Source organism: Balaenoptera ricei, chromosome 9, assembly GCF_028023285.1.
Source record: "Balaenoptera ricei isolate mBalRic1 chromosome 9, mBalRic1.hap2, whole genome shotgun sequence".
Lineage (NCBI taxonomy): Eukaryota > Metazoa > Chordata > Mammalia > Artiodactyla > Balaenopteridae > Balaenoptera > Balaenoptera ricei.
This window is the reverse complement of record NC_082647.1, coordinates 38220460-38236257: the sequence shown is the minus strand read 5'-3', so window position 1 is coordinate 38236257 and position 15798 is coordinate 38220460. Positions and strand designations below refer to the sequence as shown.

The 15798-nt window shown below is 35.3% G+C and overlaps 1 protein-coding gene across 3 annotated transcripts in view; it reads right to left on the bottom strand.

Annotated features, from left to right (window-relative positions):
- Positions 1-15798, bottom strand: part of DOCK4 (dedicator of cytokinesis 4) — a 492329-nt gene that overhangs the window by 64030 nt on the left and 412501 nt on the right. For all 3 annotated transcript variants that reach the window (XR_009505001.1, XM_059933591.1, XM_059933592.1), the window contains exons 28-30: positions 14006-14081; positions 11983-12083; positions 11189-11247 (exon numbers count right to left, since the gene is read on the bottom strand). Coding sequence is in view for 2 of the 3 variants with exons in the window: in XM_059933591.1 (XP_059789574.1) it covers positions 11189-11247; positions 11983-12083; positions 14006-14081 (236 nt within the window). In the remaining variant the exon portion in view is untranslated. The remainder of the gene's footprint in view (positions 1-11188; positions 11248-11982; positions 12084-14005; positions 14082-15798) is intronic.

Genomic DNA, 15798 nt, shown 5'->3' with positions numbered 1-15798 from the left:
TTTTTTGGTATTCTTTGGATAAATACCCAGAAGTAGCATTGCTAGGTTATATGATAGATCTAATCTTAGTTTTTTGAGGAATCTCCATACTATTTTCCATAGTGGCTGCATCAATTTACATTCCCACCAACGGTATATGAGCGTTCCCTTTCCTTCGCATCCTGTCCAGCACTGCTATTTCTTGTCTTTTTGATGACAGCCATTCTAATGGGCGTAAGGTGATAGCTCATTGTGGTTTTGATAGGAATTTCCCTAATAATTAGTGATGCTGAACATCTTTTCATGTGCCTGTTGGCCATCTGCATATCTTCCTTGAAAAAGATGTCTATTCAGATCCTCTGCCCATTTTTTAATTGTTTTTTTTGTTGTTGTTGAGTTGTATGAGTTATTTATATATTCGGACATTAACCCGTTATTGGATGTATGACTTGCAAATATCTTCTCCCATTTGGTAGGTTGTCTTTTTGTTCTGTTGATTGTTTCTTTTGCTGTGCAGACACTTTTTAGTTTTATGTAGTCCCATTTGTTTATTTTTGCTTTTGTTTCCCTTGCCTAAGTAGACATATCCAGGAAGATATGCTAAGACTAATGTCAAAGAGTGTACTGTCTATGTTTTTTTCTCAGAATTCTATTGTTTCAGGTCTTACATTCAAGTCTTTAATCCATTTTTAGTTAATTTTTGTGTATGGTATAAGCTGGTGGTCTAGTTTCATTCTTTTGCTGTGCAGTTTACCCAGCACCATTTATTAAAGAGACTGTAGTTTCTCCATTTATGTTCTTTGCTCTCTTATAGTAAATTAATTGTCCATATATGTGTGGGTTTATGTCTGGGTTCTCGGTCCTGTTCCATTGATCTGTGTTTCTGTTTTTATGCCAATACCTTGCTGTTTTGATTACTATAGCTTTCTAGTTTAATTTGAAATCAGGGAGTGTGCTACCTCCAGCTTTGTTCTTTTTTCTTAGGATTATTTTGGCTATTCAGGGTCTTTTGTGGTTCCATACAAATTTTAGGATTGTTTGTTCTATTTCTGTTAAAAATGTCATTAGGATTTTGATAGAGATTGCATTGAATCTGTAGATTGCTTTAGGTAATATGGACATCTTAACAATGTTAATTCTTCCATGAGCATGGGATAATTTTCCATTTCTTTGTGCCACCTTCAATTTCTTTCAAAACTGTCTTACTGTTTTCAGTGTACCCGTCTTTCACCTCTGGTTAAATTTATTCCTAGGTATTTTATCCTCCACTCCCCTCCCACTGCAACAGAATATTTTTAGTCCTTCAACTTAATAAATTGAAAATACTGAGGAATAACACATCTAAGAAAAGGTGTTCACTTATCACTATTTGTTTTACTCTTCAAAAATAAATTATTTTATCAAAACCACAATGAGATACCACCTCACAGCCATTAGGGAGGCTACTATAAAAAAACAAAACAAAACAAGACAAGAACAAACAAAAAAACCAGGACATAAGTGCTGGCAAGGATGTGGAGAAACTGGAACCCTGTGCCCTGTTAGTAGGAATGGAAAATGGTGCAGTTGTTATGGAAAACAGTATGGTGATTCCTCAAAACTTAAAAATAGAATTACCATATGAACCACTTCTCACAGGTAAATCGAGGAGCTATAATGATCAGATTTGAAAATCCTAAAGCTTTATGTTTTGTCTATACATTTCTGTATGCAAACTTGTATGTATAGTGCAATATTTATATTATGTATTGATGATATATGAACTCTTGATATACATGTTGTGTCAAAAAAAAAAAAGCTTTATGTTTAAAAGTAGACTAGTCCCTAAATTATGTATGCCCCTTTTTTCCTTGTCCTCAGTAGAACGCAAAAACTAATTTATTTCTAGCATATGGAAGAGTTTCCACACTTCTGAGGTAAACACCAATGACCAAAATCTGATTTTCATATATTGTCCAGTAAAATTTGTGTTTCTAAATTAGACCAACTGGAAAGTTTCAAGTAACTGTGTATTTAGTGACTCTGGGCATTTCCTCTACTCAATTTATTTTCCAAAACTTAGTGCTTTTTGTATCTACTGAAAAGTACTGAGGATTTTAAATTATGAAATCATAACAGTTTACTTGCTTTATGAAAACATGGTGAATATGTCTTTATCAAGCTTTTTACTGCTCCACACAAACTGGACAAAAAGTTTAAAATATCAGATTTAAAAACTAAGCTTTTAACAGGCATGGACCATTTTTTCTTATATCCCTCAAAATAACTTGCACATGGCCAGTGCTTTATGAATTATGTTAAATTGAATCTATTGGCCTGTTCCATTAAAAATGAAAATCTATAATTATCTGAATAAATTTTCCTTTAGCATTCAAAATACTCAATATGACAAATTTATAGGTAAACCAAATTATAACTAATGTATTTTTATATTCTTAAGTAACAAGCTGACTTAAGCTCTACAAGGGTGTCAAAATACCCTGAATACTTAATTTTTATTATCATATTTATAAAAATATATGTTGGAAAAGAGGTTTTAACATTTCTAAACATTCTTGAATTCCAGTTGTTGTATAGTAGCAATGACCTTTAAAATTCACCTGATGTTTTGGAAGTCTCAGACCGCAACTCTAGGGAAATAATGCAGAAACCAAGGAATGAAGTGAAAATGTACACTCACCCTATCCTTGAACTATGTCATGCTGGGAATCTGTACTTGAGTCTAATAAGTCTTTTCTAACACAGTGCTAGAGCTAGCCTTTAGGGCTGGAAAAACAAAGAAAGGGGAGAGCGTTGTCTAAAGCAGTGCCTTTTAATCTTAATCTTTAGCCAAGTGCATAAGAATCACCTGGAGAACTTGTAAAAACTCAGACTGCTCTGCCCCTCTCAGAGATTCTCAGAGATTCTATTCCAGTGGGTCTGGGGAGGAGTTAGAGAGTTTGCATTTCTTACAAGCTTCCAGGTGATGCTGTCTACTGAGTGTCACTGTTCTAAGAGCACTGACCTCATGACGTGTTACGGGGACCAATATGCTCCAGAGATTTTTCACATTCTCTAGATTTCTGAGGAAAACTAAGACATAACATAAAACCCAGAGGGGTAGAAATATTTTTATTAAAGACAAAATAGAGGAGAAGAGTTCATGAAGTATACAATGACATGTTTAGTGAGACAAAAGATGCCAGCTTTATTCAGCAAGCCATGGGTCATGGGCCTAAGGGAACAGGTATGCCAGCTTGAAGAAAGATTTATGCGGAAATAACCATATACGGCAATGCTGAGATTTATTTAGAAGAGGTTAACCTGCCATGTTTTCTAACATTCTGTTAACTTAAACGAATCTGTCCTGGTCTTATCATTTGAGCTCCCACAAGAGCCTAAACCACAACAGCATTTCAATGCAGCATTCTTTGGAAAACACTTTGCTAAATTAATGCCAAATGCAATAGGGACATTCCAAGGGTCTTGATCTGTTTTTGAAAAACAAACACACAAAGAATCAACAAAACATAAAGACTGAGAGGAGTGCTCTTCAAATAAGACAAACTGATGCTATTTTTGAGCTGAATCTAAAGACACCTCATGGGCTTCTTCTGGCTGGTTTTGGACAGTCGGAGGTTACTTTCAAGATGCTAACTCGCTTTTTTTTCCATGAAATTATCAGCAAGCATTGAACACTGGGCTCAGTTATATATAACAAGGCTTCCTCAAATTGCCTTGTATATATTGTACACTTGAGGGATATCCTGGTCAAAAATCACTCTGTAACATGAACTGAAGTAAAATGATAATGGTTCTATTTTCACTTACAGAAAACAAATCCTGCCATCTCCAAGTTGTGCTTGGATGAGCCCAAGAGAAAAGATATAATACTTTCAGGTCATTATATATTCAATTCAAATAGGTCTATCACTTTAATAAATCACAAGGAGGAATTACAATGCAGTAACAGCAAATGAATACTATAAACTTGCATAATTAACATACCAAATTAAATAAGTTATGACTTTCAATAAAGAAACCCTATGCCAATGAGAGTTTAAAACAATTTATCTTCTAAATATTATTCTTTTCTACGCAACCAATTTGCTGGATAATATGCTTTTATCTGCTGTGGCAGATTAACACAATTGGATCTGATTACTTCTTAGCAACTGCAGATGTTTAAAATCCTTTGGCTTTACTCTTCATGATATAGGTCATTGGTTTTTAAGTTTCTAAGGGTACAGATGCTCAAGTCAATGTTTCATAAAGTTTATTCTAAATTATTGTCATTCAGAGCCTCAATTCAGAGTTCTAGAAATTTTGAGTTGCTACAATTCCAAACTCTGAAAGGTTAGCTCATTGCTAGAATAGCATGTATTATTGGAACAATGTTAGATTATAAAATTTGTCATTCAGTAATAATGAAACACACAAAAGAAAGGTGAGAACTGGCTGCTGGATAATCATCGACAGGAAGACCCTGGACTTCACCAAGGAGGATACCCCATGTCCAAGGACAGAGGAGAAGCCACAGTGAGACGGTAGGAGGGGTGCAATCAGAGTAAAATCAAATCCCATAACTGCTGGGTGGGTGACTCACAGACTGGCGAACACTTATACCACAGAAGTCCACCCACTGGAGTGAAGGTTCTGAGCCCCACGTCAGACTTCCCAACCTGGGGGTCCGGCAAAGGGAGGAGGAATTCCTAGAGAATCAGACTTTGAAGCCTAGTGGGAATTGACTGCAGGACTTCGACAGGACTGGGGGAAACAGAGACCCCACTCTTGGAGGGCACACACAAAGTAGTGTGCGCATCGGGACCCAGGGGAAAGAGCAGTGACCCTGGGGGGACTGAACCAGACCTATCTGCTGGTGTTGGGGGGTCTCCTGCAGAGGCGGGGGGTGGCTCTGTTTCACCGTGGGGACAAGGACACTGGCAGCGGAGGTTCTGGGAAGTGCTCCTTGGCGTGAGCCCTCCCAGAGTCTGCCATTAACCCCACCAAAGAGCCCAGGTAGGCTCCAGTGTTGGGTTGCCTCAGGCAAAACAACCAACAGGGAGGGAACCCAGCCCCACCCGTCAACAGTCAAGTGGATTAAAGTTTTATGGAGCTCTGACCACCACAGCAACAGTCAGCTCTACCCACCACCAAAGCCTCCCAACAAGCCTCTTAGATAGGCTCAACCACCAGAGGGCAGAGAGCAGAAGCAAGAAAAACTACAATCCTGCAGCCTGTGGACCAAAAACCACAGTTACAGAAAGATAGACAAGATGAAAAGGCAGAGGGCTATATACCAGATGAAGGAACAAGAAAAACCCCCAGAAAAACAACTAAATGAAGTGGAGATAGGCAACCTTCCAGAAAAAGAATTCAGAATAATGATAGTGAAGATGATCCAGGACCTCGGAATAAGAATGGAGGCAAAGATTGAGAAGATGCGAGAAATGATTAACAAAGACCTAGAAGAATTAAAGAACAAACGAACAGAGATGACCAATACAATAACTGAAATGAAAACTACACTAGAAGGAATCAATAGCAGAATAACTGGCAGAAGAACGGATAAGTGACCTGGAAGACAGAATGGCGGAATTCACTGCTGCAGAACAGACTAAAGAAAAAAGAATGAAAAGAAATGAAGACAGCCTAAGAGACCTCTAGGACAACATTAAATGCAACAACATTAAACGCAACAACATTCGCATTATAGGGGTCCCAGAAGGAGAAGAGAGAGAGAAAGGACCAGAGGAAATATTTGAAGAGATTATAGTCGAAAACTTCCCTAACATGGAAAAGGAATTAGCCACCCAAGTCCAGGAAGCGCAGAGAGTCCCATACAGGATAAACCCAAGGAGAAACACGCCGAGACACATAGTAATCAAAGTGGCAAAAATTAAAGACAAAGAAAAATTATTGAAAGCAGCAAGGGAAAAACGACAAATAATATACAAGGGAACTCCCATAAGGTTAACAGCTGATTTCTCAGCAGAAACTCGACAAGCCAGAAGGGAGTGGCATGATATACTTAAAGTGATGAAAGGGAAGAACATACAACCAAGATTACTCTACCCGGCAAGGATCTCATTTAGATTCGATGGAGAAATCAAAAGCTTTACAGACAAGCAAAAGCTAAGAGAATTCAGCACCACCAAACCAGCTCTACAACAAACGCTAAAGGAACTTCTCTAAGTGGGAAACACAAGAGAAGAAAAGGACCTACACAAACAAACCCAAAACAATTAAGAAAATGGTCATAGGAACATACATATCGATAATTACCTTAAATGTGAATGGATTAAATGCTCCAACCAAAAGACACAGGCTTGCTGAATGGATACAAAAACAAGACCCATATATATGCTGTCTACAAGAGACCCACTTTAGACCTAGGGACACATACAGACTGAAAGTGAGGGGATGGAAAAAGATATTCCATGCAAATGGAAATCAAAACAAAGCTGGAGTAGCTATACTCATATCAGATAAAATAGACTTTAAAATAAAGAATGTTACAAGAGACAAGGAAGGACACTACATAATGATCAAGGGATCAATCCAAGAAGAAGATATAACAATTATAAATATATATGCACCCAACATGGGAGCACCTCAATACATAAGGCAACTGCTAACACCTATAAAAGAGGAAATTGACAGTAACACAATAATAGTGGGGGACTTTAACACCTCACTTACACCAATGGACAGATCATCCAAAATGAAAATAAATAAGGAAACAGAAGCTTTAAATGACACAATAGACCAGATAGATTTAATTGATATTTATAGGACATTCCATCCAAAAACAGCAGATTACACGTTCTTCTCAAGTGCGCACGGAACATTCTCCAGGATAGGTCACATCTTGGGTCACAAATCAAGCCTCAGTAAATTTAAGAAAACTGAAATCATATCAAGCATCTTTTCTGACCACAACGCTATGAGATTAGAAAATAATTACAGGGAAAAAAACGTAAAAAAGACAAACACATGGAGGCTAAACAATACGTTACTAAATAACCAAGAGATCACTGAAGAAATCAAAGAGGAAATCAAAAAATACCTAGAGACAAATGACAATGAAAACACGACGACCCAAAACCTATGGGATGCAGCAAAAGCAGTTCTAAGAGGGAAGTTTATAGCTATACAAGCCTACCTAAAGAAACAAGAAACATCTCAAGTAAACAATCTAACCTTACACCTAAAGAAACTAGAGAAAGAAGAACAAACAAAACCCAAAGTTAGTAGAAGGAAAGAAATCATAAAGATCAGAGCAGAAATAAATGAAATAGAAACAAAGAAAACATTAGCAAAGATCAATAAAACTAAAAGCTGTTTCTTTGAGAAGATAAACAAAATTGATAAGCCATTAGCCAGACTCATCAAGAAAAAGAGGGAGAGGACTCAAATCAATAAAATCAGAAATGAAAAAGGAGAAGTTACAACAGACACTGCAGAAATACAAAGCATCCTAAGAGACTACTACAAGCAACTTTATGCCAATAAAATGGACATCCTGGAAGAAATGGACAAATTCTTAGAAAGGTATAACCTTCCAAGACTGAACCAGGAAGAAACAGAAAATATGAATGGACAAATCACAAGTAATGAAATTCAAACTGTGATTAAAAATCTTCCAACAAACAAAAGTCCAGGACCAGATGGCTTCACAGGTGAATTCTATCAAACATTTAGAGAAGAGCTAACACCTATCCTTCTCAAACTCTTCCAAAAAATTGCAGAGGAAGGAACACTCCCAAACTCATTCTATGAGGCCACCATCAACCTGATACCAAAACCAGACAAAGACACTACAAAAAAAGAAAATTACAGACCAATATCACTGATGAATATAGATGCAAAAATCCTCAACAAAATACTAGCAAACAGAATCCAACAACACATTAAAAGGATCATACACCACGATCAAGTGGGATTTATCCCAGGGATGCAAGGATTCTTCAATATACACAAATCAATCAATGTGATACACCATATTAACAAATTGAAGAATAAAAACCATATGATCATCTCAATAGATGCAGAAAAAGCTTTTGACAAAATTCAACACCCATTTATGATAAAAACTCTCCAGAAAGTGGGCATAGAGGGAAACTACCTCAACATAATAAAGGCCATATATGACAAACCCACAGCCAACATCATTCTCAATGGTGAAAAACTGAAAGCATTTCCTGTAAGATCAGGAACGAGACAAGGATGTCCACTCTCACCACTATTATTCAACATAGTTCTGGAAGTCCTAGCCACGGCAATCAGAGAAGAAAAAGAAATACAAATTGGAAAAGAAGAAGTAAAACTGTCACTGTTTGCGGATGACATGATACTATACATAGAGAATTCTAAAACTGCCACCAGAAAACTGCTAGAGCTAATTAATGAATATGGTAAAGTTGCAGGATACAAAATTAATGCACAGAAATCTCTTGCATTCCTATACACTAATGATGAAAAATCTGAAAGAGAAATTATGGAAACACTCCCATTTACCATTGCAACCAAAAGAATAAAATACCTAGGAATAAACCTACCTAGGGAGACAAAAGACCTGTATGCAGAAAACTATAAGACACTGATGAAAGAAATTAAAGATGATACCAACAGATGGAGAGATATACCATGTTCTTGGATTGGAAGAATCAATATTGTGAAAATGACTATACTACCCAAAGCAATCTACAGATTCAATGCAATCCCTATCAAATTACCAATGGCATTTTTTACTGAGCTAGAACAAATCATCTTAAAATTTGTATGGAGACACAAAAGACCCCGAAGAGCCAAAGCAGTCTTGAGGGAAAAAAATGGAGCTGGAGGAATCAGACTCCCTGACTTCAGACTATACTACAAAGCTACAGTAATCAAGACAATATGGTACTGGCACAAAAACAGAAACATAGATCAATGGAACAAGATAGAAAGCCCAGAGATAAACCCACGCACCTATGGGCAACTAATCTATGACAAAGGAGGCAAAGATATACAATGGAGAAAAGACTGTCTCTTCAATAAGTGGTGCTGGGAAAACTGGACAGCTACATGTAAAAGAATGAAATTAGAATACTCCCTAACACCATACACAAAAATAAACTCAAAACGTATTAGAGATCTAAATGTAAGACTGGACACTATAAAACTCTTAGAGGAAAACATAGGAAGAACACTCTTTGACATAAATCACAGCAAGATCTTTTTTGATCCACCTCCTAGAGTAATGGAAATAAAAACACAAATAAACAAATGGGACCTAATGAAACTTCAAAGCTTTTGCACAGCAAAGGAAACCATAAACAAGACGAAAAGACAACCCTCAGAATGGGAGAAAATATTTGCAAACGAATCAACGGACAAAGGATTAATCTCCAAAATATATAAACAGCTCATTCAGCTCAATATTAAAGAAACAAACACCCCAATCCAAAAATGGGCAGAAGACCTAAATAGACATTTCTCCAAAGAAGACATACAGACGGCCACGAAGCACATGAAAAGATGCTCAACATCACTAATTATTAGAGAAATGCAAATCAAAACTACAATGAGGTATCACCTCACACTAGTTAGAATGGGCATCATCAGAAAATCTATAAAGAACAAATGCTGGAGAGGGTGTGGAGAAAAGGGAACCCTGTTACACTGTTGGTGGGAATGTAAATTGATACAGTCACTATGGAGAACAATATGAAGGTTCCTTAAAAAACTAAAAATAGAATTACCATATGACCCAGCAATCCCACTACTGGGCATATACCCAGGGAAAACCGTAATTCAAAAAGACACATGCACCCCAATGTTCATTGCAGCACTATTTACAATAGCCAGGTCATGGAAGCAACCTAAATGCCCATCAACAGACGAATGGATAAAGAAGATGTGGTACATATATACAATGGAATATTACTCAGCCATAAAAAGGAACGAAATTGAGTCATTTGTTGAGACGTGGATGGATCTAGAGACTGTCATACAGAGTGAAGTAAGTCAGAAAGAGAAAAACAAATATTGTATATTAACGCATGTATGTGGAACCTAGAAAAATGGTACAGATGAGCCAGTTTGCAGGGCAGAAGTTGAGACACAGATGTAGAGAACGGACATATGGACACCAAGGGGGGAAAACTGCAGTGGGGTGGGGATGGTGGTGTGCTGAATTGGGCGATTGAGATTGACATGTATACACTGATGTGTATAAAAGTGATGCCTAATAAGAACCTGCAGTATAAACAAACAAACAAAACAACTAATTCTAAACTTTCATTGGGTTATTTGTATGGAAATATGTTAATATAAATGTTTCAGACATTACATGAAATTTCTAGAAATATTATATGTTCTGGTATAATGTTATAAGTCATAATCCTAGTTATTACTTTAAAATGTATATCTCAGAAATAACTAATTTTCTTGTCAACTGCATTATTATGAGCTTTCATCAAATCTTTAACTGTGGTCATTTTTAAGTCTTTTGTCATTTACAGACAGTTCTGGGTGTACTCTGATGCTTTTGCAAATACGTTCCTATAAAAGGGTTTCATCTTCAAGAAATTCATGGAAAAGACTCTGACAAGTACAGGTTTCTGGTAACTGACTGTACTGCTGAACTGAAAGAATAAGCATTTTCAGAACTCTAATGAAAAACTGATGAACTCATAAAAGTACTAACAAAAGATCAAGATTAAAAAAAAATTAATTACATGGGACTGAGTGAACTGATGAGGATGAGTATAATTTTTGTGATTTTCTGTCTGAATTAAAAAAAAAAATCCCACAAGGACTCAGAGGCAAAGAATATACAAATCAATTTTCACTGCAAAGTAAAGGAGCTGTTACAGTGGAGGATTACTGGACTGAATGTCAATATTATGACATAGTATGAGTGTGTTTCATGTCTGGTAATTGCAATCATTGTTGCTTTTGTTGTGGTCATCCATGTACAATGCTTGGTGTCAGTCTATATATCTTTTGTAAAAATAAAAATAAAAAAAAAAAAGAAAGGTGATTTTTCAGACAGACACCAATTTACAGAATTAGTTGTAACCTTATTCAATGCCAAAGTGTCAACTCCTCTCTATAGATTTCTCTATTGATTTAGACATTCGGTTCCAAATGCTGTCATTGGTAAATTGTCCTTCTTCATTTGTTCACTTATAAGGACAGTGATAAGCTATAAAATCGAGGTGCTTCTTTTTTCATCACTCACCTAGGTTCTGCCACATGCTGAAAATTTCACAACCCATCGTTACCCGCATGTCACCATACCTGAAATAGAACAAAAATGAAACCTGTTAAAAAGACTCCAGAACAAAGAAGTTATCTGTGTCTCTTTAGGACACAATCTATCATTCTGAATTAAAAGGCAATATGTTTTTAATTGAAGATGTTTAATGCAGGTGACTTTTCATTGAGGTATAACTGATATAATAACATCATATTGGTTTTAGGTGTATAGTGTAACAATTTGAATATCTGTATATATTGCAAAATGGTCACCACAATAAGTCCAGTTAATATGCATCACCATAACTACTTATAAATTTTCTTCTTTTGATGAAAACTTTCGAGATTCACTCTCCTAGCTACTTTCAAATATGCAATACAGTATTATTAACTATAGTCACCATGCTGTATGAATGCTGTACCCACCATCCCCATGACTTATTCATTTTATAACTGGAACTGTGTACAATGTACATGTCTTGATGCCTCTAATTCAAACCCTCATATAAATCCTTTAGTAAAACAGATTTGTCTCATAATTTTTCGCTTCTATGGTAATTTTGAATCCTGAAAGATTGAGGACAAAAATGTTTAAATAAGTTCAAAATAGTGATATTTCCAGAAAGGATTGCTTGTTGTCCTCTTGGTCAATGCCTCTCCACTATGATTTCTAGTCATGGAGATCTGATTTATGAATCACTTGAACTAAAATACTCTTTAAAAAGCACCACATTTTATTTGCCTCATATTCTTACCCAATTATACACTGGTACTTACTTTTCTAACACCTTTTTCTTTTTGGAAGGTGTAAACATCTCTAACTGCAGACACAACTGGTTTATAAAAATGACTGCAAGGTAAAAGTAGGAATCCCAGATCTAAAACGAGAATGAGACATTTAAATACTATGGGGTTACAAAAATATTTACAGGTGAAGTGACATGATATCTTGGATTTGCTTCAAAAGTGGTAAGTGAATGGGGGTATAGCTGCAATAAGATTGGCCATGAGTTGGTAGTAGTTGAAGCTGGGTATGGGTACATGAGGGATTCATCATACTATACTCTTTACTTTTATATACGTGTAAAATTTTCTATAACAAAGAAGTAAACTAACTAAATAAATACTATCTATTTTTGTATTGCTTCAATGTTGTATCCCAAGTTTCATGAGCTCTCTGGTACATGCTAAATGGCAGATGTTTTGTTTCTCTTATAACATGTCTGTGTGTCTCCGAGGAGGCTGAGGTATAAGTTGGATTACTTTATTCCTGTGTGATTTCATTTTTGGAACCCCTTTTCATGTAGAACTGAAAAGAAAGATATGTACACTCTTTTGGATATGCTAATTGCTTTAAATTCAGAGAGTATATAAAAATTCCCTACCAAGACAAATCTTCTAAGCTCTCTTATACCAAAAACAGCATCAGAAAGAGATCAGAATAAAATTCCCAAAAATAAACCTAACCAAAAACATGGAGAACATCATGGAAGGAAACTCCTTTTCTACTGACACCATGTAAAATTAAAGATAAATAGGAGAAACATTATAAAGAGGTAATATCTTTTATACATAAAGAGCTCTCACAATTAAAAAAGAATATAACACTCCAAGCAAAATAATGAACAAAAATCAAGAACATATTCTTTACAAAATATGAATTTTAGTCAATAATTATTCAATACTAATAACTAGTTAATAACTAATAACTAATGAATAATTAATAACATAACTAGTAAGAAATGTAAATTAAAGCAAAAAAAATTGTTCCCTTTATCAAATTGCCCCCCAAAATTGTCTCTTCTAGTGTTGGTGTACATATAGGCAATCAAATATAATTGGTACAGTCTTTAACAATATTTTCACTTACAAATATTTATCCAAAGAAATAACTAGGAATATATGCCAACTTTTATTTTGTAAGAATACACAGAAAAAGTAATTTATAAGAATAAAACAGTAGAAACAACTTGAATATTAAAAAGTAGCTCTGTGATTATGAAATTTTGATACTTTGATTATTGTAAAGTATAAAGACATATTATGGAACCATTAAAATTTCACTGGTTTCTATTGTACTTTTTGTATTTCCTAGTTACTGATAAGGACATTTTATTAAATGTTTAATATAAAAGAGGTTATTTTTAAAAGAATAAGAAACAAAGATGTAAAAAACATAAAACACCACTAAGAAGGGAAACCAGGATAGGCACTGCCCATTTTTATTTATCATTTCCCATTTTAAAAATGGTGTATGGAGAATTCTTAGAGACCCAGGCATATCACATTACATTGCAGACTTACATAGAGATCTGTCTTAAAGAATCTTACTAATCTTTCATTTTTTATTTCTTTTCACTAATTCATTCTAAAAAATGGGAAGAAGGAGAAGTAAAGGAACTAAAGGGTTTACTTTGTAAATACATTCTTCATATAAACTCTATTTTAAAAGATGTCTTAAAAACATTATGCTCTAAGTTCTTTTTGTCATGCATGCATGGGGATCAAAAAGAATAAGAATGAAAATTTACAGTAACAATAAAGAACTTTCCTCTTAAGCACTATGATTTCCACCAGGTTGATAAACATATTCATAGACCTAACTTGTTCAAAAATATAATGAAAAACTCTTCTAGCATTATTCATAATTGAAACTAATATGGCCCAAGATTAATGTGAGGTAGACAGAATAACTTTATTTCTCTACTACTAAGAGAAAGAAAATACTTGAGGTAATTTCCTGAGGGACAATGTGAAACCTTTTAGCCCAAGTAGGATAGTCATCTAAATGGATACTCACCTTATAATCAAAGTTTTCATTTAAGAAGTTCTTACGAAGTGCATCTGACAGGTACAGAACTGTTGTAATAATAACGCTAGTGATAAAAGAGAATACATTTTAAGTTGGAAACATCACGTTAGTGAAAATCATTTATCAGGCAAGAATAAAGTAACTAAGACAGAAGAAAACCTTCAGTAAGCCTGTGGAACAATACTAGATAATTCATATTTGAAATAAAAAAGAGAACAGATGCCCAGGAAAAAAAAGAAGGAAAAGAAATCCATCACTGAAATGATATGCAGAAAAATCTATGCATTCATATGACTCAGAATTATATTAATATCTTGATGTTTTGTAATTTGTAAATTTCCAAACAAAGCAAAAATGATTTAATAAACCTATAATATTCTATATTTTATTAACATGGAAGAAAGTCAGACTTTTAAAAAATACAGAAAAAGAGGTGGAGCCCAAAGATGAAATGGATAGGATAAAACGACAGACCACATTGAGTATTTATTAGATATCTTCTCCTGCTCTCTCCCGTTTAAGGTGTTAGGGGGCATGTAAGAGCTATGCAAGTCAGATTCCTTCTCTCATGGTGACAAGATTGCCACCAAAGAAACCATTACAGACTGTGAAATTGTCTATAACACAGTACTAAGCTATGTGAAACTGACAGTGAGTGTTACAGCAATTTAGAGAATGGGGCATCTCTGAGCTGGAGAAATTAGGGAAAGCCTGTCAGAGGGGGCCTATATAGTCATATGTATTTTGTTAGGGAGGTTAAAAAAGGAAGATTTGGTGAGTATTCTTGGTTAACTCTTGAGTTATCCAATTTGTTCAAAATCTGCTCCTTTTTACAGCTACAAGAGTATACATTCAAAATTGAATGTATTTCCAAATGGTTCATTTAATGTTACATATAGCATTATACTGAAACAAGATAGATCACTCCCCAAACCACCCAAAACCAAGCACCAACGTATAAATGATTGATTTTTAAAACCTCTTTGGCCTTTTTTAAGATGCATGCATAAGGAAGTGCTTGTGATGTGATGAGAGCCCAGCTCCCATTCCGGGATTTGTAACTGAAGGATATAGCTGTCTGACCCTAGGTAAAACTACATGAAACACAGCAAAACAACCCCACCAACCTCACACCTTGGTTGTCCTACTGGTAAAATATAGATTAGAAGAGTATTTACTAATTAGAAGAATATTTATAGTCTTTGAAGAACTTAAATGTTCATTATTGTAATCTGCTGGAAAACTCACTATCATAGTCTCCTTGTGGGGCAGGAGAGGATTAACGAGGCTAAGGAGTTGGACGGTTGAATGTGGAAGCTCAAGGTAAGAAGAGGAAAGAGAAGAAAATCACCATTTTCATGGGCACTTGCTCTACCATGAGCAAGCACTGTGTTACATACATGTGCCTTTTAGATGTCACTTACATCTTTCAGTGAATCATCCTATGAAAATTAAGTATAAGTAAAGCCCATGAGATTGAGAAGTCCTGTGGTTTCTTCTCTGCCCCTCAAATGGCAGATATCAACAGTGAATTTCCTATCAAAGAGACAAATCACCTGCAAGTAACAGGTGTATAAAGTGGCAATTGTCCATAGACACTGGCGAAATCAGTAATGGTAACTGATTAAATTTCCCAAGAAGTTAATTCAAATTTTACTATATGAAACTAAAGCTTACTTGTCAGAAAATGAAATGCTATCAGGCAAGGAAGGGACTCTTTGCCCAGCATCTAGTAGACTGTGAGGCTTCTAAGTTTATTTATTTATTTTTTTAAATGTAAA